Here is a 26,871-nt window from a genome sequence, read left to right as displayed (position 1 = left end):
GCTGGGAATTAATTTCTGCTATACAACAAATACCATTTTAACAATTTCCAGCAGTACAGGAATTAGACTTGTAATTAGACTTGTACAGAATTCTAGAGAGCAATTTTAAGGATAGCAGACAGTATTATAGAAAAAAAGAAAATCAGACTTTCTCACAAGCCAATTGACATTTTTGCACATTCATCTCTCTTGAAACCACAGAATACCAGGAGTCATTTCTTTGAGACAAATTTCTGACTTAGTATGTAAAGGAAGCTTCAGGTATAGCTCTCATGAGAAATAATAGTGGTTATGCCCATAAACATAGAAATAAAGCAATAAGAATTCTTTTATCTTATAGTTTGTAAATACATCATTAAATTAAGATTAGTCAGTGTTTAGCAGTTGAGCTTTATCAGTGGAAATGGTAATGACATACAGCACTACACAAGACTGGTCATCAGCGACGGTAGAAAATGGAAGGCTTCCAAAAGAATAAATTCAATTATTATCTCAAAGAGTTCTGGTTTTCCATGTCATCCTTAAAGAAGACTGATAGGAAGTTTTGTATGTCATGCAATGAATATTTATTTTAAAATAACAGATAACTACAGTCCAAGGGTACATATGAACTGCTTAAGTTAAAATTAAATGTGGAGAACTCATGCTAAAAAGGAAAGATAATGGAAGCAAACTAAAAGATATAGGGAATATCTTAAAACATTAAAAAGCCCTACAATTAAGTCTATATCTCAAAATAATGTTTTAAAAGGTAATTATATAAAAAAAACCCACAAAAAAAACCCCAAAACCAAAAAACTGAATCCCAAACTGAAACAGATATAATCTGTATCATTGCTGCAGATCTCATTTTGTAGATTTCAGGCCCTCCAATCCAACTGTATGTTTCCTCAGAGTTAAACAGAATCTCAGTTAGGCATAAATTAATAAGGGCTATTAATGTTAATACTATCCATTACTAAATGTTTCTATATTGTATTCCTCTGATCTTCCATTTTTCCTAGGGGCCACCTTTTCTTGGGGTGCTCTCTGCAGAGATGTCAAACGGTTTCCTGGATTTCTTACAGGAGGCAGATTTGTCATCCTCATATAATTTAGTTTATTCCAATGGCAGTAACATATTGGGGGGAAAAAAAAAAAAAGCAAAACAAACAAAAAAAGCATTCACAGTAATACTTCTGTGGACTTGGAATTCTCTGGAGAGTGGTAACAGAAACGGGGCTCTGCAGAGGAGAAAACTCCACCATCTTTTTTTTAAACTGCAGGAAAACTTCTGCTTGGGAACCTCATCTGCCCAAACCTCTGCAAAGGCTGAGCAAATTAGCAAGTCTGTTACAGATAGAATCCTCCAATAATGTCACAACTTTTTTCCAGAACCCACTGTTTAGTACTGGCCATACAGAGAAGGCAAGGAGGGAAGAGGACACTATTTGTCCACATTATATGAAAGCAACTGCTGTGTTAAGGCAGTAACAGCTTGGACATGCACATACTGAACGGCCTCGCTTCTTACAGACAGGAACGAGACATGAAACTGCCCTGCACTTCAACCAGTCGGCCCTTAACCACAGAGGAGCTGTAAAAGTAGCAATAAAAGATTCTTTTTAAATAAGTCATCAAACCAACTCCTACTAGCTTTCACAGCTTCCATGAAGAATAAGTTTCTTTGACTTTTTTAGCTCACTTCTCAAGGTGGAACCATTTTAAATTATATATCATTCCTTAAATATATGTCACTGTCACTACATTAACACTTATGCAAAAGTGTTTAGAGGGATTGTGGACCCTGTGTACTCAGGGTCTGATGTCAGTGTTGCTGACTACATACTGCTTGACTCTGCAGGTTAACCTTGTGCAATCAGTGGGAGCACTGAGGAGCAACCATTTACTCAACATAAAGGTAGGAGGTTCATGCCTTGGAGCTTGTTATCACTGGGGTGCCTTGCGACAATTAAAACAAACAAATAAGAAAAAAAGGCATAACCAAAGGGTGACTACAAATAACAATTTCATGCTGTTATTCCTGGCCAGGTTCAGCCAGCGCAGCTCACAAGAAGAACTAGGAGTTTTTCAGCACTTCCTAAATATAAATCACAGGCAGGTCATGTACTGCACACTGCTAGCTGATTGACAGAGTATTGGCTAAGCAAGTAGTTTTACATCTGTCCTTTCTATAAAAGCTGAATGTTTCTGATTCTAATGTGCACTCGAAAAGAATCTGCCAGAGAAATAGGCTGAGGGTTCGTTGTTCCACATGACATTACTGTTGGGAGGCTACACACCAGTGTAAGTTTTTCTAACTTTAGTACTTACAACAGTGATAAAGAACTGTCTTGAGTTGTTCAGTTGTTCGGTTTCTGAACAACATAATGTATAAAATGGCATCAAAATGCAGAGAATCTAACGTCACCCCCTTACTTAACAAGCCATGGTGCGGTATAGCCATCCTTTAAATCTAGTGGCACCTCACCATTGAACATGCACTTAATATTCAACTCTGACCAACGAACAGGCAGCCCTCAAAAATAGCCTTTTTAAGGAGAAGAGGAAAAGATAAGAATAGAAAAAAGTTAGCCAAGGACTATTAAGTGAGTAGCATCTGATAACAAAATTACAACAACGGCATTCCAGAAAGGGCAGTTAAAAAAAACCCTACTTCTGTATAATGCTACTTCTTCTCATAAAACTAATAGATACACCACAATTTGCGAGTGATTTTTCCCTAGTTCATAAACTGATAAATTATTATTATTACTACAGCCATAAAAGGGCATAGGACTTGAGAAGGCTGTACTACAGAGTAAATGGCCCAAAAGCAGTGGATTTGGGTTTATCAGCAACAACAACAAAATCTAAGCTCAACAGAGGAGAGGAACTCAAGTATTTATCAAAAGCAGTCTCCAAAGAAGCAGGGACTGAAACCAAGATTCTTGCTTGGTGCCCAGCTATCGATTTTGCGTGTGTGCAGTAAATCTGTGGAAGCAGATGGCCCTTCACACTCAGATGTTGGTTTCTTTCCTCCTTAGATGATTCTTTAAAAAAATAATAATAATATTTTTTATAGGAAGAGTTTTACAACATGTAATTAATCTCACACTGCTTATCAGCACATGCTTGCAATTCTATTAATAGATACCGTAATAATTTCATTCTCATTTAAACAATTTTGTTTCTGTCCTAAAAGCTCATTTCCACATTTAAGCACACACACTTGCTCCAGGTAAACATTCCTCATTTACTTTTCTAGTACTAATCCAGCATTTCAGTGAGATACCTCTAGCAAACAGCATGCAGATAAGAAGTACCACATCTTACCTCTGTCGCTGTCATACAAATACGCAAACTTGGTCCACTGATAGTATTCAATCAAGCTAAGAAGAGCTCCCTTGAGGTCAGGTCTCATCTGAATGACAAAGGGATGTGTTCCATCTGTTGGGAAGCTGGGAGTTATGAAGGAGACATGAAGAGTCCCACAGAATGATGTTATGGTATTTACAGACTTCTTGTCATAGAATCCAAAAATAGCAAAGACTCCTCTTGAAAACTGGGAGCAGACTAAGAGGGAGAAAGAAAATAAAATTAGGTGGGAGAAATTTTTCAGAAGATTTATTAAAAACTCTATCATGTATATATTTATGAGAAATAATGAAAATGTCTGTTACACAAATACTAGGAGAAAACAGTAATACTCTGCTATGGAGATTATTAGTTGTTAGTATTATTAATCAGGAACAGCTTCCACTAGAAACAACAACAAAAAAATAATCAGAGATGCGGTTCATATGCCTAGACAATTAATTCTGAAACAAAACTCACCAAGTTATTCTTAAACTCAACATATACTATAAAGAATAGTGATGCAAACATCAGTGGCAGCTGTAGTTTATAAAATGAGTCATTATGACCACCCATATTATGGAAATAGATAATTTTTTGTCATGTTGAAAATAAACTAGCTCTGAGGTCAAGATTCACTGAGCTTTTTGCAAAATACCTTAAATAACTTTCCATTTGTTGAAGTATAAAGCCAAAACTAGAAGTTTATTAACAGCAGAAAAGTAAGAAGTTGATTTGGTTTACATCTCTTCCATTTGAAGGTGTTATTTTAATTCCTGCTTTGTAGGACTTGGCAAAAGCTGGTCCTTCTGGATGACACTGGCAGTCATGCTGCAGAAAATGTAAGCCCATAGGTGTAAATAACACACTGATTATTCACTTTTTATCACTGGAGACAATTCAAGCCAATGGACAGATGCTACTGACCACCGCAGCCCTGTGTACAAGAGCTAGTTCTGGGTTAGTCTCTTCTTTAACACTGCAGGCTATACCAGTGCCTAAGTTCTAAAACCAGGGTAGAGTAAGGAAATGTTCATCTCTAATTCTCCTTTATCACTGTAGGTTCTTTGGTTTGCACATAGTCACCTTGACCAAGAGACATCCTTCTAGAGAAAACATCTAGTCAGCCTCATTGCAATCCCTGCTGCACCTGACCTGCTTATAGACAGCAATCACAGTGTCATTGAAGCTAATTTTGCCCAGCTATTTAGTGCACCGATCCTTGAATACAATTCACATAAGGACAAAAAGAAGTTCACTTATTTTAAAAAAATCTCGGATTTGAGTTAATATTAATACAATGTTTTGTATTTTAGTTATTGCATCTTTAATTTAAAAAAAAATCATGCCTTTATGCCTGTTCTTGTATATTGCTATTCTCTTCTTAGCTTTGCCTATCTGTCTTTGCTACCACAGTCATCTCTGATACCCTAATTATTTCTATACTCCAATTAAAAGAACCTAAACAGTACAGGTGAAATTCTGAGTCTGCCAGTTTCAACAGTTATCACCTATCAACTTTAATTAGATCACAATTTCACCTCAGGTGAGAGAATACAAGTCATTAAAAAACTTGATGAGTAATACCCCTTTACAAAAGGATGCTGTGGGTTTTCTAGGGCTAGGGTAGTAGATGGTCAGACCTCTTCCATTCCAACTGCAAAGTGGTATGTAAAGTTCCAATATTTAATCTCAAGTGCTTTAAGGGTATAACACTGCTCATGTTGAACAAGGTTTCTGAAGAAGGCTGTGAATTTTCTGAATAGCTTTTCTTGTTTAAGTTACTGGAACTCCTTCTTCTATTCCAAATCACTATGCTTTCACTGAGACAAAACCAACTCACTGCCTCCCCACACACTCATGAACAATTGTTTCCCATCTGCAAAGGCTAAATAAATACTTTCTAAACTTGCTACAATAAAGGCACTAACGTCTCATAATCCACCTTCAAAAAAGTACATTAAAATAAAGCACCCTCGGCGAGAATTCTGCAGAAGACTGTTACCAGCACACTGCTGTGATCTTCTGTATTAAACCATTTTAATGCTGCATATAAGGTGACAGAGACAGCAACTGTGTCATCCCAGGATCACTGAAAAATAAAGATGTTTTATGCCAGTACTGCTACCTCCCAAGATGCTATTACATCTCCTGCCACACTTCCTCCTTTTCTCCAGTCTCCGGGCAATGATTTTAGGCATAGATGATGCAACACTGCCTGCAACAGCCAACAACCTGGGCCAGCTGCCTGCACCAGAAAATCTGAAAAACACAGGTGGGGCCTTCTCAGGAGTGCCACCGCAACCCCTAGCAGAGGAAAGCCTGGGTCTTTGGAGCACCGTACTCCAGTCTCTGTCTTGGTCCTGTCCCCCCCCCCCCCGTCCCCCCCCCCCAGTCCTGACACCAGAGATCTGGACCCTCAGGACGTGCCAAGCACCTTTGGGGTGGCCGAGCCTGGCCCGCCTGTGCCATGGGACGCTTTAGTTCAGGCTCAGTCCTGGGTCCTGAACCCCTGTAACTACACTGATCACCACTGCCACTTAAAAGAAAAAACACTGCACTTGGGGGGGGGGGGGGGGAAGTATCTCCCTCCAAATCATCACAATTATTTGTGATGGCAAATAAAACAGAGCCCAGATTACTCATGCTAGGCTTCAAACATGAACTGGGATTAAAGGTGGTCACGTACTGGGTCTGGCTGGGATGGCGTTCCCTTTCCATGTAGCGGCCCACACGGTGCTGCTGTTTGGATTTATGGCCAAACCAGCATTGCTAGCACACCAGCGTTTTAGCTGTTTCTGAGCAGTGCCTGCACAGCAACAAGGCTCGTTTCTCCCTCTGCCCACCCCAGTGAGTAGGCTGGGGGCAGGCAAGAAGCTAGGAGGGGACACAGACAGACCAGTTGACCCAAATTGGTCAAAGGGATATCCCATGCCATGTAACATCATTATCAGCCATAAAACTCTGGTAGAGGATGAAGAAGGTGGGGGGCTCTGACTTGCAAGGTAGCTGCTGCTTGGAGCCTGCTGGACATCGGTCTGCTTGTCGGAAGGGGTGAGTGACTGCATTTGCATCACTTGTTTTCTCTCTGTCCTTCACTTATTAAACTGTCCTTCTCTCGACTCACGAGTCTTCTCACTTTTGCTCTTCATGTCCTTTCCTCTGTCCACTGGGGGCAGGGAGGAATGAGTGGCTGTGTGAGCGTACGGCTGCCGGCTGGGGTCAACCCATAGCAGGTAGGAGGTGTTACTCCACCTTCCGCCCACCGGACAGACCTGTTAATGTCCGTGGCCTGCACGTGAGCAGGTGAAGGAGTTCTGTACCCCTTCAATGCGACAAACGTGCATCCAGTCCACTCTCCTCAGAAGACAACCACTGCTCTTTCAAACTGAACATCCTCCCTGACACGGCATAAAGTCATCCCACCTCTCTTCACTAGTTACTTACTACCTACTGATCAAACAGTTCTCTTGGATTAACACAGCAAATGGCTCTCCATTTAATCACCTTTACACCTGTTAGATCATCAGGCCTTACATGCATGTGTCTTCTCCTGGGGAAGATGGGTAAAACTGGAATTTTTATCTCCTCTCCTGGACAAAGCAAGAGACAGGTAAAAAGCACAACCTCTGGCTGGGTAAGTCAAGCCACTGCAGTTCGAGCTACTTACAGGTAGTAGCTTTAAAGATGAATTCCACACATACACATATACAATCCTGACAAATAGTATGATAAAAGCACGATATAAAGTATGATAAAAAGCAAAACCATTTTAAGTTGTAAAAATTATTATGAAACCTGCCACACAGACATAAACTTTATTTTAATTCAACCAGGGCCACCTGCATGTGAGAGAAAAAACTCTAACACAAATATTGAAAGTAAGGACATAACACACCGTAGCAAATATTAAGCTATGTGGGTCAGCCAGAAAATCAAGATCAACTTTAATCCAGGTAAAAATAAATTTTCTTCAGTGATCAGTGTCACAGTTGTATACTGAAGAACTGCAGTGCTCTGGGTTTGTTTTTTTTTTTTTTTTTTTTTGCATGAAATTCCTCTAAAGGTAAGTGGGAGGGCATGTATGCCATGCAATAAAAACTTGCTAAAAATAAGCATTTCGACTTTGTCTTGAGACAATTGCTTGCAGTTGTTCTGCGGCATTTGGTCTCACAGGAGCAGGAGGGAAAAGAAGGGATTGTATTTCCAAATATATAATGGCAATCCAGTGGATAATGCAGAAAGCGTAATTGCTTTTGGCAGGATTCCCACCTTAGACTAAGTCTACAGTCATGTTGTTATTGATGGGCGACATTAGTTTTATAATAGTGAATCACAAGCTGTTCAGAGTTATTAGATTTAAAAAATCATGATGATTAGGACTCACAAGCCATTGAAATATGGAAGATCTATTTTATTAAAGACATTACAAGCAACTGCCAGGATTCATTTCTTTCAAGCTCTTCTACATGATTTGTTTTTCATTGGGCTTATGTTGTCTTTTCTGGAAACAGTCAACAGTCTACTTAGCAACAAGATGACAAGAATATAGGAAGCTCATTTGGTGATCACTTTTCTGGACAGATTACCCTAGAATGGCAAATAACTGGGAATTCCAAGACACAGGGTAAATAATTAAAGGTACCTGAGAAACAACAATTCCCAGAAGGTCCGTTAACTATAGTTAAGTATTTTATATGTGGCTTCTCATTGTACTTCTATTAACATAGCCTGGCAAAAGCCTAGTTTGCCCTTGTTTTCCAGAACACTGAAAATGCGTCGTAGTCTTTTCTTCCAACAGCCAGGGCTGTTTGTTCAAAAACAAAATTAAGCTCAAGCCCGCAAGGAGAACTAGGTGCCTTGTCAAAGGAGGGCCAAAACCAACTGCTCAGTTACTAACTCCTACATCTGTTTCTTCTTAGTCTTCCTTTCTACCACGATTCACTCGTCCCTTTCTCTCTTTCACATTTTCTTCGTTTCACTATTCTGTTCTGCCAATGAACTCTATAGGCAGGATAACCTGACATTTAGCCCTGTGGCCATAACTGGCTCTCCAGAAACAAAGAAATACAGCCGCATACATTCTTTGCCTCTCATCATATAGAGCATATTTCTGTGATGCGTATCATCTTACACCCTAGAGACTTAAAAAGTGCCAACTGAAGAGTACATCTGAAAATTCAAAATATAAAAACACTCCAAATAAGCTTAGCTTTACACAATGAAGTGATGCCAGTTTAGGAATGATACTTCATTTTCATGACTGAAGAGCTGAATCTTTAGAGGCACAAAACCAGCTAGAAATAGTTGCATTTGAATACATATGCTTAGAAACTATACCTGATCACGTCTGCCTATGCTACGATTTCCTTTCCAAAGGGAAAGTAATGAACCTAATTATTGTTTACATTCAGTGACAATTAAATTGGAAATTACAAAATGCTCATTTAACTTAATGGAACAAATATCTAGTAGTACCTGCATATAGGTAAGCTTTCCAAAAAGTGTTACTATGACTCTTAATATTCTTCTAACTTTTGCAAGTATTTCTAACTTTTATTTATGTGAGAGTTTTGATACTTGGTTTCTGCTCATAGATGAAAATTTAGAGTGACTGAGAAAGTATTTGCCATTCAGTGCTTATATTTTAAAAGCTGTCTAGTATTAATGTGGTTTTATATGTTATTTTGTTATACTAACTTGGTCTACTACAGTACTAACAAAACAGTTTTAGTATTAACATAGGCAAATAAGTCTTCAGTGCCTATTATTTAAGCACACCCAATAGAATAATCATCTTCTTACTTCTCAAAGAAAAAAAAAAAAAAACACAGCACAAATGTAAAGAAAAAGTCAAGCACTGCCTCGGAAAAAGAGGACCAAATCACAAAGGAAACACTCGTTGGTCTGAAAAGTTGATAGATGAGTCGGAAGTAGTCAGGAACAAAATACAGAAGCCAAATGCCCAGTTGGTAATTTCAGCTTCTGAAAAGCGACATTAAGAACAAGCAGACAGCAGAAAGGAACCACAAACAATAGATGGAACAAAAGTAGCAACAACCACAGCTGCCAAAAGAATTCACATATGATTGAAACTGCATCAGGACTCATTATCAAAATAAAAAACCAAAGCCATTAAGAAAATTGTAGCATAGCAGAAAGCATATTTTATACACTAAAGATTTTTTTTTTTTGTAGTAATGCTATATATAATCTGCATGATCTGTTTTACCCATTCAGATTATACTATTACCTTCTATATGTGAGGGGTAAACTTCTTTTCAGGAAGAGTGAATAAGGCATAGGGAATCATGCAAGTCCAAAGTGTTATTTAGAACCATGAAGAAGCATGTATTTAAAGCACAAATTGAGATGAAGTTACTTTATCTAGGGTCATGGCAAACTAACTAAAATTGGGAAAAACCAGTTTTCCAAGGCTCAAAGAGCATACTAACTGAAAGAGAAGACAATGGACCAAAGCTTCATGCTAGGATTCAATAAAATGTGGACACAGAAACCAAATAAAGGCTGACATTTTAAAATCCCAAGATATCCTTTACCAAAGCAGAGAGGCAAATCAATGCCAACTAAAACATCAATGACAATCAGAATTATAAATATGTTATACTTCTGGATGGTAAAACATTGAATTATGTAGAAAAGACCTTCCTTATTGTCTCTTTTTGCAATTTTTAATTCCAGCACCAAAAAATGCAGATTTTTATCTTATTTTGAGTATTTAAGAAAATCTGCTTGCTTGGAGTCACAGCTATTCGGTACTGATCTAAACTGTGTACCTTCCTCTTTGCAGATTGTGCATATATATATGTATATGTCCTAGTAAAAAAAGAGACAGACCTCAGCAGGAAAGATAAGCATTGAATACTGAGCTCACACACAAAACCAAAGACAGACGTTGACCCCGTAAATACTTCAGCGACGGTTTCTGCACCTGGACATTCAGCATTAAAGTACAAAACAGCTTAGAGCAACAGCCAGGTAGTCAGCAAACAACAATCCGTAACAGAAAGAGGGTCTCAATTTTGCATAGATGACTATAGAGAAATCCTCACAGCCTCAGAGGGGGAAGAAAGCAAGATTTAAAAGCTGGAACATCTGCAGAGGACAATTATGGTGGAGCAGATATAAATAAGGTTTTTCCACCTTTTCTGGCAGAAATGTGGTCTTCAGTTATTGCTACAACCTGAACTGTTTGTTGACAAATGATGTGAACAAATGGAACTTTCCACACCATGCTATCAGCAAAAGTGGCTTTGATCATTGTGCAAAATTAGAGTCAAAACCTGGGTTGCTGCAGTACAAAACAAGCTCAAAGACCAAAGGAGAGGCAGATTAATCTATTTCAACAGTCACTCATACTTCACACTGAGGAAAGAAACTTTGTGCCAATATGAGATATTTCAAGCAAGTGCAAAAAAGCCTTCAAGAAGTTAGTGGCCATCTGTTAAGAAAGTACATGATGATATGGCACAGCTTCTCTATATGCTGATGCTGCAATAATGAAAGTGGTAAATAAACATCATGTTCAGACTGAAACAACAGGTCAGAAAAACAGTCTGTTTCAATGACAGTTCCATTCAATTACATATTGCTTGGCTGTGTACTGTAAGCATTTGAAAATCTTTTTCATTGCTAGGACAATTACCATGATGCAAAAGAAATCACTGCAAACACTACTGAAAGAATCATGGTAGAACAATTAAGCTTTTATGAATAAGGTTTCTGTAACAAATTTAAAATGCAATGCAAGTCTTCTCATGGAAAAACCTGCCCATATTTCACGCTTCTTACACAGCTCTTCCCAGAACTGTTAGGATCCTAGTGTATTTGTCTACATTTCTCATTACTGATAGCTGAAGGAGATAAAATACTTCCCAAATCCCAAATCTGGTGATCTGGCAACTCTTAAATAACATAAATAAAACTTAAAAAAAACCCTGTTGTCTCCAAAATCAGGACATTCTTCAGGAAGCTCCTCTCTCCTGCCTCCCTTCTTTCTTTCCTCCCACCCCCCCAAATAAAAAAAAATGCTACTTCCATTTAATTACATAAAATTTAAGTCATGTATTTCCTTCAAATCTAAGAACTCACCTTGCAAATCTGCCTGTCTGGCTTTCTGAATGGGTTTATACCTTTCCCAACAATTACAACCTTGCAGTAACACAAAATTGTGACTGCCTGACAAGGTATGACCCTAGATGTATAAGCAGGTAATCAAATTGAATCAAAGAAGATAGTACTGGCTTTTCAGAACCAAAGTGCAAGTCATGGAGAAGTTGCTTGTTCAAGGACAGGCTCATAGTTTGTGCAATCAGTGTAATTCTACTGAATTTAACAGAGCCAATATAATTTATCTCAACTAAAAATGTAGCTCTCCATTTTGAGCATGACCATTATCACAAACTTTTCAAACCAAAATTGTTATATACAACAGAACACTCATCTCTTCTTCCCCTTAATCAGCATTCCTGGGAGCATCCCTTTCCTGCATTTCATGACACTAATCATCTTCCAGTTCCCAAGAAAGTGTCATTGTGTAAAACTGTATTTGAAAACTTGTAAAAGGATTTGGGAAGAGATAAAATTAACTTAGTAGGTACAATTACTTTTTGTTATAATGTTGGCAGATTGGGATTTGATTTATGAAACTTGATTTTGTTTTCTTGAGCTAAAAGGGCCAACAATCACTCATGAACAGATTGTCTAACATTGCTTGCGAATGCTTTATACCACCTAAAAGGAAACACAGTTTCAGCACAGTTTCTCTGTTAGAAGGATATAGGGACAACTAGGGGGGAAAAAAAAAAAAAGAAGACTCTGAGGCTGACTCATTAAAATGCTGAAAAAATTTTTGGAATAAATATTAAGGAAAATGCTGAAAGGAATAAAGAGGATTTCCTGAAGCAGAGAAGGTATAGCAGAAAACACGTAAATGCTCTGTTACTCTCGAAAGGCTTCATACCACATTCTTCAAGGAACAAACTGTTATTTTCCAACTGGTCATTTGTGACATCCGTACACATCATTCTCAGAAAGTCAGATGTTTAGTCCTAGACATTTACTGCTTACATCTCTCTGAAATGATGCAGCCAGGAGCCTCCTTCATCCACCCAGCACAGTCCAGCCTACACCTTGCCGCTCCAGCGCTGCCAGCACTGGGGCACGCAGCTGGGCTGCAACAACCTGTCACACCTGCCCTAAGGTCTCAGTCCCTCCGGGCGGCTGAACCCAATTTCAAAATAAGTAATTTAACTAAAACCTTTGGCATAAGCATACCTCTGCAGAGAGGAATATCACACATAAACTAATGATTAAATATAACAATAATCAGGATGAGAGACCTCGATTTTCTATGCTATCTTGGCTCTAACAGCTTCTACCCATCACAGGAAAAACGACAGACTTCTTCTACCTGTATAACCTCCACGCAGCATTATTCCAGCCCAAACCACTGACCCACAGTAAAGGCTGACTTATACTTAGATGTCATTTTTTGATGGCTTTTTAGCCTGTACTTCCAGACATAGTCTCGTTTCCTGTACCATCTTCTGGATTTATGACATTCATTGGGATAATCCGCTGTTAACCAAATTGCTGGGCTCTATTTGTATTTGCAAATGGTCTAACACTCACATGGCACGCCTGCCTATCTGCATGCTCTATTTGTTCAATGACCGTAGAAATAACAGATATTCTTTATTTGTTGATATTCAAATATCATTCAATAAATACTATTAGTAATAGAAATCAGAAAACCAGTAAAATTCTCCTTATCAGGACACCCTAGTGAAGAGCTTACTGTCCTGATTATATGACTTTTTTAATTAAGAGAAGAAGTTATTAGAAATTAAAACAGCATGGAGAGCTTTAAAATGCTAAGGTAAAATCAGCACTCATTGCAAGCACGGGAAGAAAACTTGTTCCTTGCCTCCCCTTCGTTAGTGTGGTGGTTTGACCTTGGCTGGATGAAAGGTGCCCACCAAGCTGCTCTACCACTCCTCTCCTCAGCAGGGTGGGACGGGGGAGAAAATCAGGTGAAAAATCAAATCTCATGTGTCAAGGCAAAGGCAGTTTAATAAAGCAAAAGCAAAAGGGCACACACAGAAGCAAAGGAAAACACAAGATGTTATTCCCTACTTCCCATCAGCAGGTGATGTTTGGCCACTTGCTCGGAAGCAGGGCTTCAGTACGCACAGAGGTTGTTCCAGAAGACAAACAAATAACCAATGCTCCCCACCTAATTCCTCCTCCTTTCTCTTACCTTTATTGCTGAGCAGGTGTCATAGGGTACGGAATACCCCTTTGGTCACTGGGTCAGCTGTCCTGGCCGTATCCCCTCCCAAGACCTTGCCCACCCCCAGCCTGCTGGTGAGGGGGGAACGCTGGAGGGACAGCCCCGATGCTCTGCAGCACCCAAAACGTTGGTGCGTTAGCAACCCCCTTCTAGCTGTCAATACAAAGCACAGCACTGAGGGCTGCTATGGGAAAATTAACTCCATCTCAGCCAGATCCAACACAGTTAGCTCCTTTCACCTCTAACAACTTGATGCATTTCAAAATACATTAAAATTTAAGCTCCTATTTAGGAAAAATCAGTTTAACACTGGTGGAATAAATTCTTGTTAACCAAAACTTATGAAGACATGATAAAGCATATCATTAACATTTACTTTAACAAAGCAATGATTCATCCTTCAAAGAGGAAAATATTACAATATATGCTGCACTGTGACTGAAAGTGCAGTTCCAGATTTTTTCCTGCTGTGTTCAGATCTCACAGGAGCAGGGCTCAGCAGCTTGGGTGAGGTTTCACACTGTCTAACCTCCCAAGTGTTGCCTACATCACCTGAGCCAATTTGAGCACCTCCACTGTCCTGCATGCTATGTATAGGCATGCACATACGCTACATAAAACTAAAACTAATTTAAGGAGGAAACCTGTCCAACATCTAAAATGGTGTGAAAGCATGTTCCCACTCAGCATCGTGACAGTGTCTGAGAGTCACAGTTTATGGGCCTTTAACTTTTGTACAGAAATCCTCCTGTTGTATTATATATGCTCTCACCATATAAAAGTTTTGTAGAGGCTTACAGAATTACTAGGTTGGTCTTAATAAAAATATGCCATTCACCCACCCCAACTGCTGTTTCTGTGGTGTGCCCAAGTCATTTCAAAAAAAAAAAAAAAAAAAAAAAAAAAAAAAAAAAGGAAAAGCCTTCTAGTTTCAAACCACACCTTTCCCTTTAGCTGAACATAGTAGATCTCAGTGTCAGGAAATTGCTGTGCATGTAATAACTCATTTTTGGAAAACTAGTTTTTTCCACCATGAGGATTTGTTTTTATGCTTTAAAACTTTATCATAATTCAACGGAGGTAAACAATCATCAAAATATTTACAAACACTATTTAGTAAATTTGCTTTAGTAAAAGCAAATAGCGCTTTGCAATTTCCCTTGCAAAAAGTCACCTGAAATTGACCCTGTTAAGAGCTTCTAGGCACAGGTTTAGTCAAAACCATGGTCTTTTCCACGCACATTTACATCACGGAAATTAAAATCCACTTGTTCTTTCTATCAAATATCAGAGTAACGTATTTAGCATAGTGTTCCTCCAGAAAACTGCAGGTTCTGGGATATGCATCAACTTAAAGCAGCCAGTGATAAGACCCCTAGAAACTGATTACCGCCATTAAGAAAAAAAAAATAATTTGCCAGTAATTATCACCTCCACTGCACATCCAAAGGCCAAACTAAGGATCTAGTCTGAATGCCCCAGCCACTTGGGAGACCTATTTGTAGCATATGGTGTGCTCTGGTCATTCATGCTGTGCCTTTAACTACAGGCACATTAGCAAGCGGGGCACTGCCCTAGGAGACATCTGTGGAATGGAAAACCGGTACTGAAAATTGAACACATGGATTTATATTTTGGGCTGACTTTAGGTCATCCCTGTGGACTAAAGGCCCAATTACAGTTTGAATGCACTGACAGAACTCCAGAAACACATTTTCTCCAGTTGAGTTTAATAAAAAAAGCATTGTTGCTTGTGCCCCTACCACTCCATAATGAGAAGCAAGCAGCAGAGTCAGGGTTGATTAGGAAGTTTCCTTCAAAAAAACCAAAACACCCCCCATTCTTAACCCAAACTGAATCACTTAGGTGGAGGCACCCATGTATTTTTTCAGCAGGTATGAAAACTTATTTCCATTTGGACAGAAATAAAAATTTTATATAATGGCATACCACTAGAATTGATTATGGTGGGCTGCACAAATTTAGTGTCAACTGAGTGTTTTGTGTTCTTTCACTGACAACATTCTAAAAAGGAATTTATCCCAAGATCAGAAGTATTAAGCTTAAAAACTTCTTTAAGATTTTCGTGTTCTTAACAGGTACTTAATTTTTCACACTGATACATGAAGGGGTCACACCAGCTCCCACAAACAAAACCCCAAACAAAACAAAACACAAAGTAAAAGATACTTTGTTTACCCATGTTGACATCTGGCACAGTCCTACCATTAGTGTCTGGTTTGGGCTTTTGTTTGAAGTTCTAAGTGACTGAAATACTCCTAAATGCATCGCTTCCCAAAAAAATATTACCCCTCTTCTCTTCTGTTATTTTTAAAAACTCACAACCTTCCAACAAGTGTCATGATTTGGATGTCTGTTTCATGACACGAACACTAGGCACTGACAAAATACAGTAAATCACAATATAGACCTTGTAGACCGATTTGTTATGCTTACAAGTGGCTATTTAAAATTTCTAGCACAAGTCAGCTGGAGTGGTTGCTGCACATTGGAGAGAGAGTAGTCCGGTCTTGAATAATTAGACTTTAGAGCTGTAAAACACAACTGAGCTCCTACAGTTTAAAAAAATTACTGTGCCTCAGCTCTACTAACATCCTCTGCTACTTTTGGCAAACCAAATTGGTTTTGTTTGTAGACTGAAAATATTTCTTGCCTCCTCATAGAAACATCAGAACGATAAATTGTCAAATGACACAGGCATTATTCTTTCATTGATGAAGACCACAAATGTCATAGCTAAGAAAGAACAGCTTGACCAGCTGCTGAAGTTCAAGTTAAACAGCTAAGACTTTTTATTCTATCCTAATATTGAATATGCTTTCTAGTGTTTCCTCTACTTGAAATTCAGTAACTATTTCAAATCTTGGGTAATATAGTTGAGCGGGTTGTATGCTTCCTTTATGCTTCCTTTTTTTTTTTTTTTCTTTTTTTTCCCTATAGTTAGATACGGGGAAAACATTTAGATTATTCCAAATTATGATTATTAAAAATATTGTTTATCTCTATAAGCCACACTTACTTTTTTTATAAATGCACAGTATTTAAGTGAAATGCTACCTATATTATCATAAACTTTGTTCAGGGCAATCTAGTACCTTACACTGTTTGCCCCGAGTAATCAGTTTTTGCACATACAGCATTCTAATGCGTACAGCATCAGGCTTTTAAAATAGCTTCTATAAATACACCTGATCAGCAAGTAACACAACAAAATCCAGCATTTTGTACCATATGGCATGCAAAGCAGTGAAGTGAAGGGCACACCTAGATCTCAGCTGTGGCATGCCACCCAGTCTGTTCTGTAGCAGCTCTCGAACCATATGGCGCATCCTAGGTGGCAAGCCACCACTCCAGCACAGGTGGGAATTCTTCCACTTGAATTCATGACCCATGCAACAAAGCTGAAATCAGCTCTTCTTGTCACATATTCAGTGTCACTTCCATCGTATAAATTTACTTAGGGTTTACTACAAGACACAAACAGAAATTCTGCATTACACCTGTGTATAACAAAGTACTTAATTACACTGAGTAGTGTTTAAAAATATTTCCCTTCAGAGAACAAGGCCTGATCTAAAACTCATTGGCAGTGACATAAACCACAGAACGCGGATAATGCATTTAAAAGGACAAATTTATGCTGTCTAACCAACAGCAAATGGGGTCTCAAACTTCCTCTGAAATAAAGTCATCAGTATGGAATCAAAATCTCATTTATTCTGGCTAATTTGTCAGCAAGGCAAACGTGAAAATTTCAGCTCACAGATTTTCCCCAAATCTTGGCTCTTCCAAGGTTTTTATTTCAGAACTGCTCTGCCTGTGAACTAGATCCTCACCATTAATGCAGGTTTTTTCCCTTCCTTTCTGCATGGCTAGAAGCAATCTGTTTCAAAAAGTCCTCCGAGCTTCATAGCCTTCATCCCCTGAAGGGCCACAAACCAACAGTTGGTTTCAGACAAACACTACCACTTCGTTACAGCATCACAGGTATGGGTTCACAGGCACCCTTTCTTAAGTCAGGAAAGGCTCAAACACATAAAGACTTTTTTTGCTCGTCTCAATAAGGCATGCTAAAAAACATTGCAATCACCTAGCTGAATCTATTACATAAACCAGTACTGGGATTTTTTTTTTCCCTTCCAGCTCTTTCACCTTTTCATCAAACATCCTCTTTTGGACATACTGCAAAATACCTTGCCCTGAACACTGCAAGTGCCTCAGTTCATCCCCTATAAAACACAGAAAACAGACAAAGCCAATTTCAGGGTTGTCCTGAGCAGAGCTGGTATTTCAATACCTGAAATTAACATTGGAAATATTTGCAAGAACAAGCATTTTATTATAAAGCATATGAAATACAGTAACAGCTTAATCTTATACTCATTGGAGTCACTGTAAGTTTTGCTATTTACTGAAACAGGAAGCAGATCAAACACGAGCAGCTTAATAACCCAGGCTGACTCACCGCTGTGCAAACGGCACATGGTTAATTCCAGGTACCATGGATAAGATGCAGAATGGCTCGGTGCAGGAAAACGGGAAGCCTCACTCTTCACAGGGACAGAAAACTTTTCTACCACGGAAAGCCCAGGAGAAATCCACCCTGCCTCAGTGTGCTGCTGCTGGTCAGAGTGCTACAGGATGGGTCTCTGTGCCCAGCACCCCCCAGCCGTCAGGGCCTGAGCCTCCACACAACTCACCACCTTGCAGAACCCCACGCAATTCCCACTGGAAATGTGGTTCTCCAGTCAGGTCGCTGAAATCAGCCATCCTATTCTATACAGCTACGAGTTTACAGCATAAGGCAACACAATTCTGTACATAGATATACTTGTTTTTAATGAATCCAAAAAAAAGCTGTATTTTTATAGTCTTTAGCTTTATTATGATAAGTAACAGCAAGAACAAATTTGTTTAGACAATGACAAATAACAAAGGAGATAATGTGCATTTTACTGCTATCTTCTGTCAAGTAAATGCTAGTCAGATACCTCATCAACCCTTACTATGGAGACAGACTGCCAGGATGGTAGAAAAATTTTGAACCTTTCTAAGACACTTCAACCATATGTCCTGATCCATTTATATGCAGATCCCTTCCCTCAGCAGAACTTTTCTGCACCGACTGTTAGCCCATATTGTTGAGCTGAATCCAGTACAACAGGAGTGAATATAGGAACTGTTCCCTTTTAATTTGAATGGTGATAAAAATGCAAATCAAATCAAAGTATTTTTTATAGCAGCCTGCAAGTTTTACATGTAGCTGGCAAATCATAAAAAGATGCATTTACAGGTTTTTTTTTAATTAAAAAACTACAGACAAAAAAATATAGTTCAGTAAACTAATGATAAAAGTAAACATAAATCAGACAGTAGCTCAAAAGCTGATGTGAAAAAAGAACAAGGGGGGGAAAAAAAAAAAAAAAAAGGGAAGAAAAACAAAGGCTGCTGGAAGTCAGAAGTAAGGCACAACCTCTCCTCCTTTTCTGTTTAACACAGTGTCCTGAGGCTTGACATCACTAACTTAGAGCATCTTAAATGTTGTGTAAGTAGTTAACTGTGCCAAAACCAACTGTAGACAGTAACTCTATCCTAACATAAAATATCAGGTTTGTTTTCATGACTATGAAATCTGCATGCAATGCATAAGATATATGCATGCTTTGTATATTCAGAAGACTAAAGATATTTTCAATGTAAAGGAACTACTTCTTCCTTGTTTTGAGCTACTTAGGTAAATAGGGTATACATTAAAATACTGCAGACATTATTCATTACACAATTGCTAATTTCAAAGGAAGTATGCATTTTTTGTGCTTAAAAATATAAAATATTATATATTGCTTTTGTCACTAGTTCAAAAAGGTATAATATGCTGTAAAATATACTAGTTAGGAACTCAACCTAAAATTAATGAATTATTTGCTGTAAGTAGGCCCAATCACATGAGCTTTCGGAGAAAAATTGTATTGTATTACAGACAACAATGTTGACATAGATTAACAACCCTCAATGTAAAAAAAAAAAGTTCAGACCAATATGGAGCAGGGATACAACATAAAAGGTTAAGCAACACTGTGGATGGCAAAAGGTTTAACCTGCCTCACAAATACACAACCTAAATGACTCTACGGGAGATACATTCTTTTATTTATGTAAATGTAACTATTCACAGCTTTCCTTGGCAAAATTCAAATGACAACCCTGAGAAGTCAAATTTTGAGCAAGCGTGTGCTAAGTACCTTAGGAAAAGTATATCTCAAACATTATTTACCTTTTACGTAAGCATGGAACTTGCCCTGTGTTTATCACACATACTCCATTAAAAAGCTTTTTCTGTCTCAGATTTCTTTTGGGGGATACCAAACCAGCCTGTGAAGCTGCATTAAAATGATAATTTAAAGAAAGATTTAGTCAAAGAATGCTGTAATGGTTAATTTTCTTTTACTTTCAACTTCTTTGTTTGCCCTTTTAAAATGTTTTCAGTGCTTTTTATTATTATCATGGTAGCACTGCACTAAGTGTTGAGTTCTAAGTTATCTACATGGCCAGCTTTTTGATTAGATTTATAAAGCTTCCTACCAGTTTTATACAAAATCACAGGCAGCAGAGATGACAAAGACTGCAAACACCTTCTCATCTAAGTCACTCTCCTTCCAGGACAGAACCATGTCTTTGACCCACAGACATCTCCTGCTAGACACTTTCACCAACCCTGAAGGAGCTCACAGCATTATGGGAGCTAAGCAATGCAAGCTGTAACATTAAATGACAAAGTACATTACAATTCTCTTTAAGCACTAACATACAGAAGTGAAGGGGATTTAGTTCACTAGAGCATGCCCTTGTTGGGAGGTTTTAAAATGCACAGTAACTTTACGACTTTAGCTAAGCCACCCTCATTTTTGTTGGGTACGTTGGTGTAGACAATCTCAAGAGTTTCCATCACTGCAGAAGGGAAGCCTTTTAACCTACACCTTATCACTAATGGATGCTAAGCTGCAGTTACTGCAACAGTGTCAGCAACAGCTTTTACAGGCTGGGGTTTTATGTTAAGCCCTCAGTAACATTTCATAGCGAGGTATTTAGGAAAAAAAAAATCCTGTTTCCAGTACCTTAAAATAACACCTAACTTAAAAAAAAGAAATACAAGAACTTGCATTTATAGAGTTATTACCAGCACAAATTGTACCAGAGTTAATGACACACTGTGGGTTATGACAGTGTACAGTGGACACACTTATTCCAGAATACCCCTTAAGAAATAAAGCCTTCACTACAGGTAAAAAAAAATTAGCCAAAATACTAGATTTTATTTCAAAAGCTGTAATAAAGTCCAGTCATAATATTAATTAGCGCACTAAAAGTTAAATACATTAATAAATAATAAGCGTAGAGTAGATCAAAGACTAATGTCCTATTGTTCTGACAGCAGACTATACAAGATTCTATGGTTTTTACTTTTTCAGTACCATTAGATGTACCTTACACTTCTCTCATGCCACAGTATGAGGATGTTTATGACAAGAGTGACTGAAATAATACAACTTTCCATAAATAAAAAAGAAGCCAGGAAAGAAAGGCAAAACCATCAATTGCAAATGGAAAGAGGGAGGCAGATAAAACAAGGAAGGAGGAGAAAAAAAAAAAAAAAAAAGGAGTAATTTCTGTGAAAGGTAAAGGCAAAGCCAAGAAAGATCAACTGCAAAGTCATCACTGGGTAAGTGTCATATATCCAGTTAGAGGACTTCACAGCACATTTCTTGCTGTTTTCTCATGCCAAAGAGCTTAACCATTGAAGGTGTTCCTTTCCTCTTTCTGTACTATAGCTAGAAAGAATGCTGTGTCATTGCTGACAAGCTGCTCAGAGGTGTTCTTCAACTGGAGGTCCTATATACACTGCTTTTCTGTCTCACTTTAATATGGCATGACCTCAGTCACTCAGTTTCAGCACCAAAAGTTGCCCAGCCTTATATTTCTTTGCCCCTTGACCGATGAAGCTCCTTGGCCACTGGCATTTGAAATTATCCAGACCGATGCAGAACTTGTACCATTTGATAATGATACCCAGCACAAGGAACTAGCATCTTTCCTTCACAATACAGGGAAAGGTTAGCCTGCGTCATCACCTAGATGAGTCACACTAGCAGATTAAGTAGTGAACCCACATCAGAGAGTGGGGCAATGAGAACAGACGAACAGCAAAATGCTTTTTTAGATTTTTAAGCAGCAGTAAAAACAACAGTGGGACTAGCACCTTAGAAATCACTAAAATTCACAGAAGTCCTTCTAGGGGTGACTCTTGCAACAGAAGAAATTAAAGAAAGACTTCCCTTTGTGTTCAAAGGCCTGGAGTATCTATCATTGGAAAAATCAATTCTATTTACAAATGTAATTACAGTAGTGAATTATTGTACTTAACCACATAATCTTTAGTTGAGAACCATTTTCTTCTATGCATGGCACATTTCAGTCTCATTTTATAAAAATGGAGGCGTTGTCGAGTGGTTTAGCTGAATGGTTTCAATGGGGGAAAAAAAAAAAAGATATCCTATGTGTACTGTGACTGGAATTAAGATGCAAAAGAGCAAGTACTTCAGGAGAGCCTGTCTATCTATCTGTGATGGGATCCCTTTTAACAAGTTCACATAAGGTACTAAATGCTCAATCCAAATACTGCAATGCCAGTCAGAGAGGAAAAGCCATCTTTTTGAACAGGGGAAGAATCCCTTGGGAAGACAGGGATTGCAGTGAATTTGGTGTTTTCTGATATATTGCCTACACTGAAGAAAAAAAAAAAAAAGTAAGTATTAAACTTTAAAGGACTTACAGAAGATGTGGTCATTATGAATGACAGTCTAGTCCATGACAGTCTCTCAAAGGAACCCATCAAAGCCCTTTAAATTCCAACTCGCAAGCTGTGAGATGGCAGCGTATGCCAACTTTTACCAAATCACAGCAAAATATTATATATATATATATTACTTTGGAGCAAACTAATGACAAAAAGAGGTCATTGGGTCAGATACAAGCACTGCAAAAGAGGAAAGCAGCTAAGAGCATCAACCCTGTAAAGCAGCATAAAGAAGTGCTAAACTCCCTGTCAAGATTTTTATTTACGTTAGCAGAAATTTGCAATAAGTCTATGAAAACTACAAACTAGGGAAAAGGAGAGAGATGACTAGTCTTTAATAGTATTTTCAGAGTTTTCCAAAGTGTAAAGACTGTATTACCCTGTAATCCAAAGTAAAACATTACAGTGACAGTAAGGAAATCATCTCAAATGCTACCTATCTCACAAGGAGGACTTGGGGCAGCATGCTTCCAAACCCCTATACAGAGAAAACTAACACCAATGCAGAAACATTATACTCAGATCAAAAATAGAAATATCCATTGCTTCGTTATCTGATGTTCCATTAGTATGCACATGGCAGCACCACAACATTTCTACTGATCATCTTCTTGGCAAACCACTATCATCTTCAGTGCCAAGACTTCAGTGCATGATCCTAGAGATACAAACGTATAACCTTAAAGTGAAATATATTCCGGAGAGAAATTCCTGTCTGAGATGTTCAGTTACTCCATTTTCTAGATAGACCAAATAAAAAGAGAAGCAAGCTATGGACACATGTACTTGCTCTTAAGAAACATCTGCTGGCATCTGAAAATAAACTAGCGGAAAAACAGAATAAATGAGACTTGAGGCAAGCATCCCTTTGAAGAAAATAATGAAGTGATAAATAAAACCAACACATTTTCAGGCTAACCAGGTACTTCAAACATAAGAAAAGGATTGAGAGCAGAGGCTGAACTAATGGGGAAAAGATGAAGATAATCTCATGGAAAATTTGTCCAAATATTCTGGAAGATATGGGCAACTGATCTGTTTAAAAGTAGAGGAAATCAGTGACCGCTGATTTAGATAGCTGATTCAAGTAATTTAACAGGTGCACCTTCTGCTCCGCTTGCACATGTCACCATCACAGGGGCAATTCTGACCATTGGGTCAAGATTACCTGGAATATATTCTTAGCTTTAGGGAAGAAGTTTAGCAATTAAAGCACCTATGACTAATGTTATATTCAGGAACACAGATTTGACACATTCAATTCAAGCCCAATTACAAACAGTAATACTAAGAGGATAGGACTGGTCTTTTTCGTATCATCCTTCCATTTTACAGCCTGCTCTGGCTTTAGTGATTCTTATGAACCTTTTTAATTAGCTTCCTTTTAGAAAGCAGGAAGTAAAAGTTCATTTCCCTAAGACAGAATTATTGGTGGGGGTTTAACACTGCATTTGGTGAGACTGAAAATGGAATTTGAATTAGCAGGAAGACAGCTTGAATTCTGTATTCTCCCATCTTAGCCCGTTATTTCTTTATAGATTGTGAAGTATCTCTTTTCCTCTGTCTCTCTATACACATAAGCCTACTATCCTTTACATGACCATGACATCTGAATAAATTAAATATCATTTTATTCTAATCATTAGAGATGGTATCACATCAGGATCATCCTGGAAACATGAATCTTCTATGAACCCTGACTCATTACACTCCATTTTATACGAGTAATTCTCTGGAAGTCATCCTTCCAAGTACTGCTGATCAAATAAGTGTCATTTTTGTATAATAAATGTCTCATGATCCCTACACAGTCAAACCAGTTTTCAAGCTGTTCTTCATAGGCAAAGGATGCAAAACTTTGTTTTTAATAAGTACACTATAATCTTAACTGTGTATGTTCCGGTGCATACCAAAAGCAGATATTTAAGACAAAATACTGCCTTTTTGACCCCTGCAATTAGAGAGACCACAACAGAACTTCTAACAGATAGTCTTAAACCAATTAGACCACCAGAGATTTGGTCTGAATTACTGAGAAATGATAGAAGATGCTGCAAATATCAGTGCCTTTAAACAATTAACATTTCTTTAATAGTAATAGAAACAGAATTTCTGCTTCCTGAGAATTTTGTTCAGATACTGGAAGGAGGACAACTGGTACAATTGGGTTAATTGAAGGGATCCCTCTACACAACGTCTTTGTCTTCTTAAATCAATGATCTCCATTTACAAACAAATTTAAGGCACATAAATATTTGAAGTTCAATATCATAAATTCAGAATTATTTTTATTTTTAGGTTTTCTTTTATTTTTCATTAAGTAACCATTAGTTTTGTTAAAAAAAATTGGAATTAGTGGGTTACTATGTAATTTCTTCTGCCAGATGTACCAGATAATCTCAGATAAGTGAGTTGATTTCTGACCTTCAGGGACATGGAAACAAGAAGGAAGTAATAGCTTTGTCAAAGACAAAAAAGAATAGTAGTTCCCATTCAAAAACCACAATGAAAAAAAAGCGAGGCAAAGCACCTTGGGCAGAAGGCCTGGTCCTGTAACACTCACCATTTTCAATATGCATATCATTGCATAACACTGGATTCACACCAGTTCCTCATTGATGAGGACAGATTTTAGCTTTGTTTCTGCCCACCAGCAGCTGTATTTTTAAGTTTCTGGTCATTTAAGACCATCTCAGTCTAATAAAAGCCTACATGCTACTGACCAAAGAATTTTCTGTTCCTCCCAAGACCAGAGGCAATTAATTTCATCAATTTCTGTAATAAACACCCATAATGCAAAATAGCAACAAATAGCAGGAAGAATCAGTGTGTCATTTAGTGAAATAATCTCTTCACCTTCTTTTGAGGCAAATATAATCTGGCAACCGAAGTAATAAACTTGAAAAGCGAAGTTTTCTTCTACTGCTGAGAAGCTGCTGACACAGGAATCAGCTAAGCTCTGTAACTTTCTCCTTTACGTTCATTAATCAAGGTTATTATCATAAAAATTACGCAGTCTAGCTTTCTACTGGGTCAATCAAAGACTACTGCTAGCACAATCAGCAGCCTAGAAAGGAATTTATGAAAATACCAACAATAATCTGAATTCTTCCTGGACAGTAAGAAATGGAACCACCATAAGAACTACCAATCTGGTTACTCACAACATCCCCCACAGGACTGATTCCCTCATATGCACAACTGATGTACAGCCACCAGTGCAACCAGGAAAACAGGAAAGTTATTTATGTCAGCAACAAAAAAAAATGATCAAGTACTATCCCCACTCATCATGAAATACACAGTAACTCTGCCATTAAAGTGTGAGTGATTATTAAAATGATTCACAATCCAGTTACACATAAATAATATGCGATTAAAACAGAACTTGTTAAAAAAAAAAAAAAAAGCAGTATTGGTTAGCAGAAGAAAACAGTTTTGAGCTCCTAAAACTAGAAGGTCTTCTTTCATTTTATTTGTGGGGTTTGGACTAGATGATTTTTGAAGGTCTGTGGTGGCTGTCCCTGGCGGGGCCGGTGCCCCCCAGCCGCCCTGTCGCTGCCCCCCTGGGCTGGGCAGGGGCAGACCCACAACCCAGGGCCCGCGGGGCAGGGCCGGGCAGGGAGATCCCTCCGCCAGGGCCTCAGGGGCAGCGCGGGCCGCTGGGGGCTCCCGCGGAGGTACTGCCCATCCATCGCAGCCGCGTAAGGAGAACTCCAGTCAGAAATTAACGCCACCTGCCTTCCACCCCTCCCTTTCATGGGGCCACAGGGAACGGGGGCTGCGGTCAGTTCATTATGGCTGTCTCTGGGGCTCCTTCCTTCTCAGGGGGAAGCTCCTCGCACTCTGCCCCTGCTCCCGCGTGGGTCCCCCCACGAGCTTCAGCCCTTCGGGAACAGCCGGCTCCAGCATGGGTTCCCCCATGGGGTCACAGGTCCTGCCAGCAAACCCGCCCCAGCCCGGGCTCCTCTCTCCATGGGGCCACAGGTCCTGCCAGGGGCTGCTCCAGCGTGGGCTGCCCACGGGTCACGGCCTCCTTTGGGCATCCACCTGCTCCAGCGTGGGGTCCCCACGGGCTGCGGGTGGGATCTGCTCCAGCGTTAACCCCCACGGGCTGAGGGCACAGCCGGCCTCCCCATGGGCTTCCCCTGGGGCTGCAGGGGAGCCTCTGCTCCGGCCCTGGAGCACCCCCTGCCCCTCCCCCTGTGCCGGCCTGGGGGGCTGCAGGGCTGCTCCGCTCACATATTCTCACTCCTCTCCTGCTGCTGCTGTGCAGAAACAACAACTCCCTCTTCTCAAACATGGTATCGCAGAGGTGCTACCACCATCTTTGATGGGCTCGGTC

At 39.0% G+C, this 26,871-nt stretch overlaps 1 protein-coding gene across 5 annotated transcripts in view; it reads right to left on the bottom strand.

Moving 5' to 3' along the window:
- Positions 1-26,871, bottom strand: part of GRIA2 (glutamate ionotropic receptor AMPA type subunit 2) — a 97,450-nt gene that overhangs the window by 48,381 nt on the left and 22,198 nt on the right. For all 5 annotated transcript variants that reach the window (XR_013927749.1, XM_080385191.1, XM_080385190.1 and 2 more), the window contains exon 3: positions 3,316-3,555. Coding sequence is in view for 4 of the 5 variants with exons in the window: in XM_080385191.1 (XP_080241317.1) it covers positions 3,316-3,555 (240 nt within the window). In the remaining variant the exon portion in view is untranslated. The remainder of the gene's footprint in view (positions 1-3,315; positions 3,556-26,871) is intronic.

The sequence above is a fragment of the Falco punctatus genome (assembly GCF_963210335.1).
Source record: "Falco punctatus genome assembly, chromosome: 1".
Classification (NCBI taxonomy): domain Eukaryota; kingdom Metazoa; phylum Chordata; class Aves; order Falconiformes; family Falconidae; genus Falco; species Falco punctatus.
This window is presented reverse-complemented; position numbering and strand designations above follow the sequence as displayed.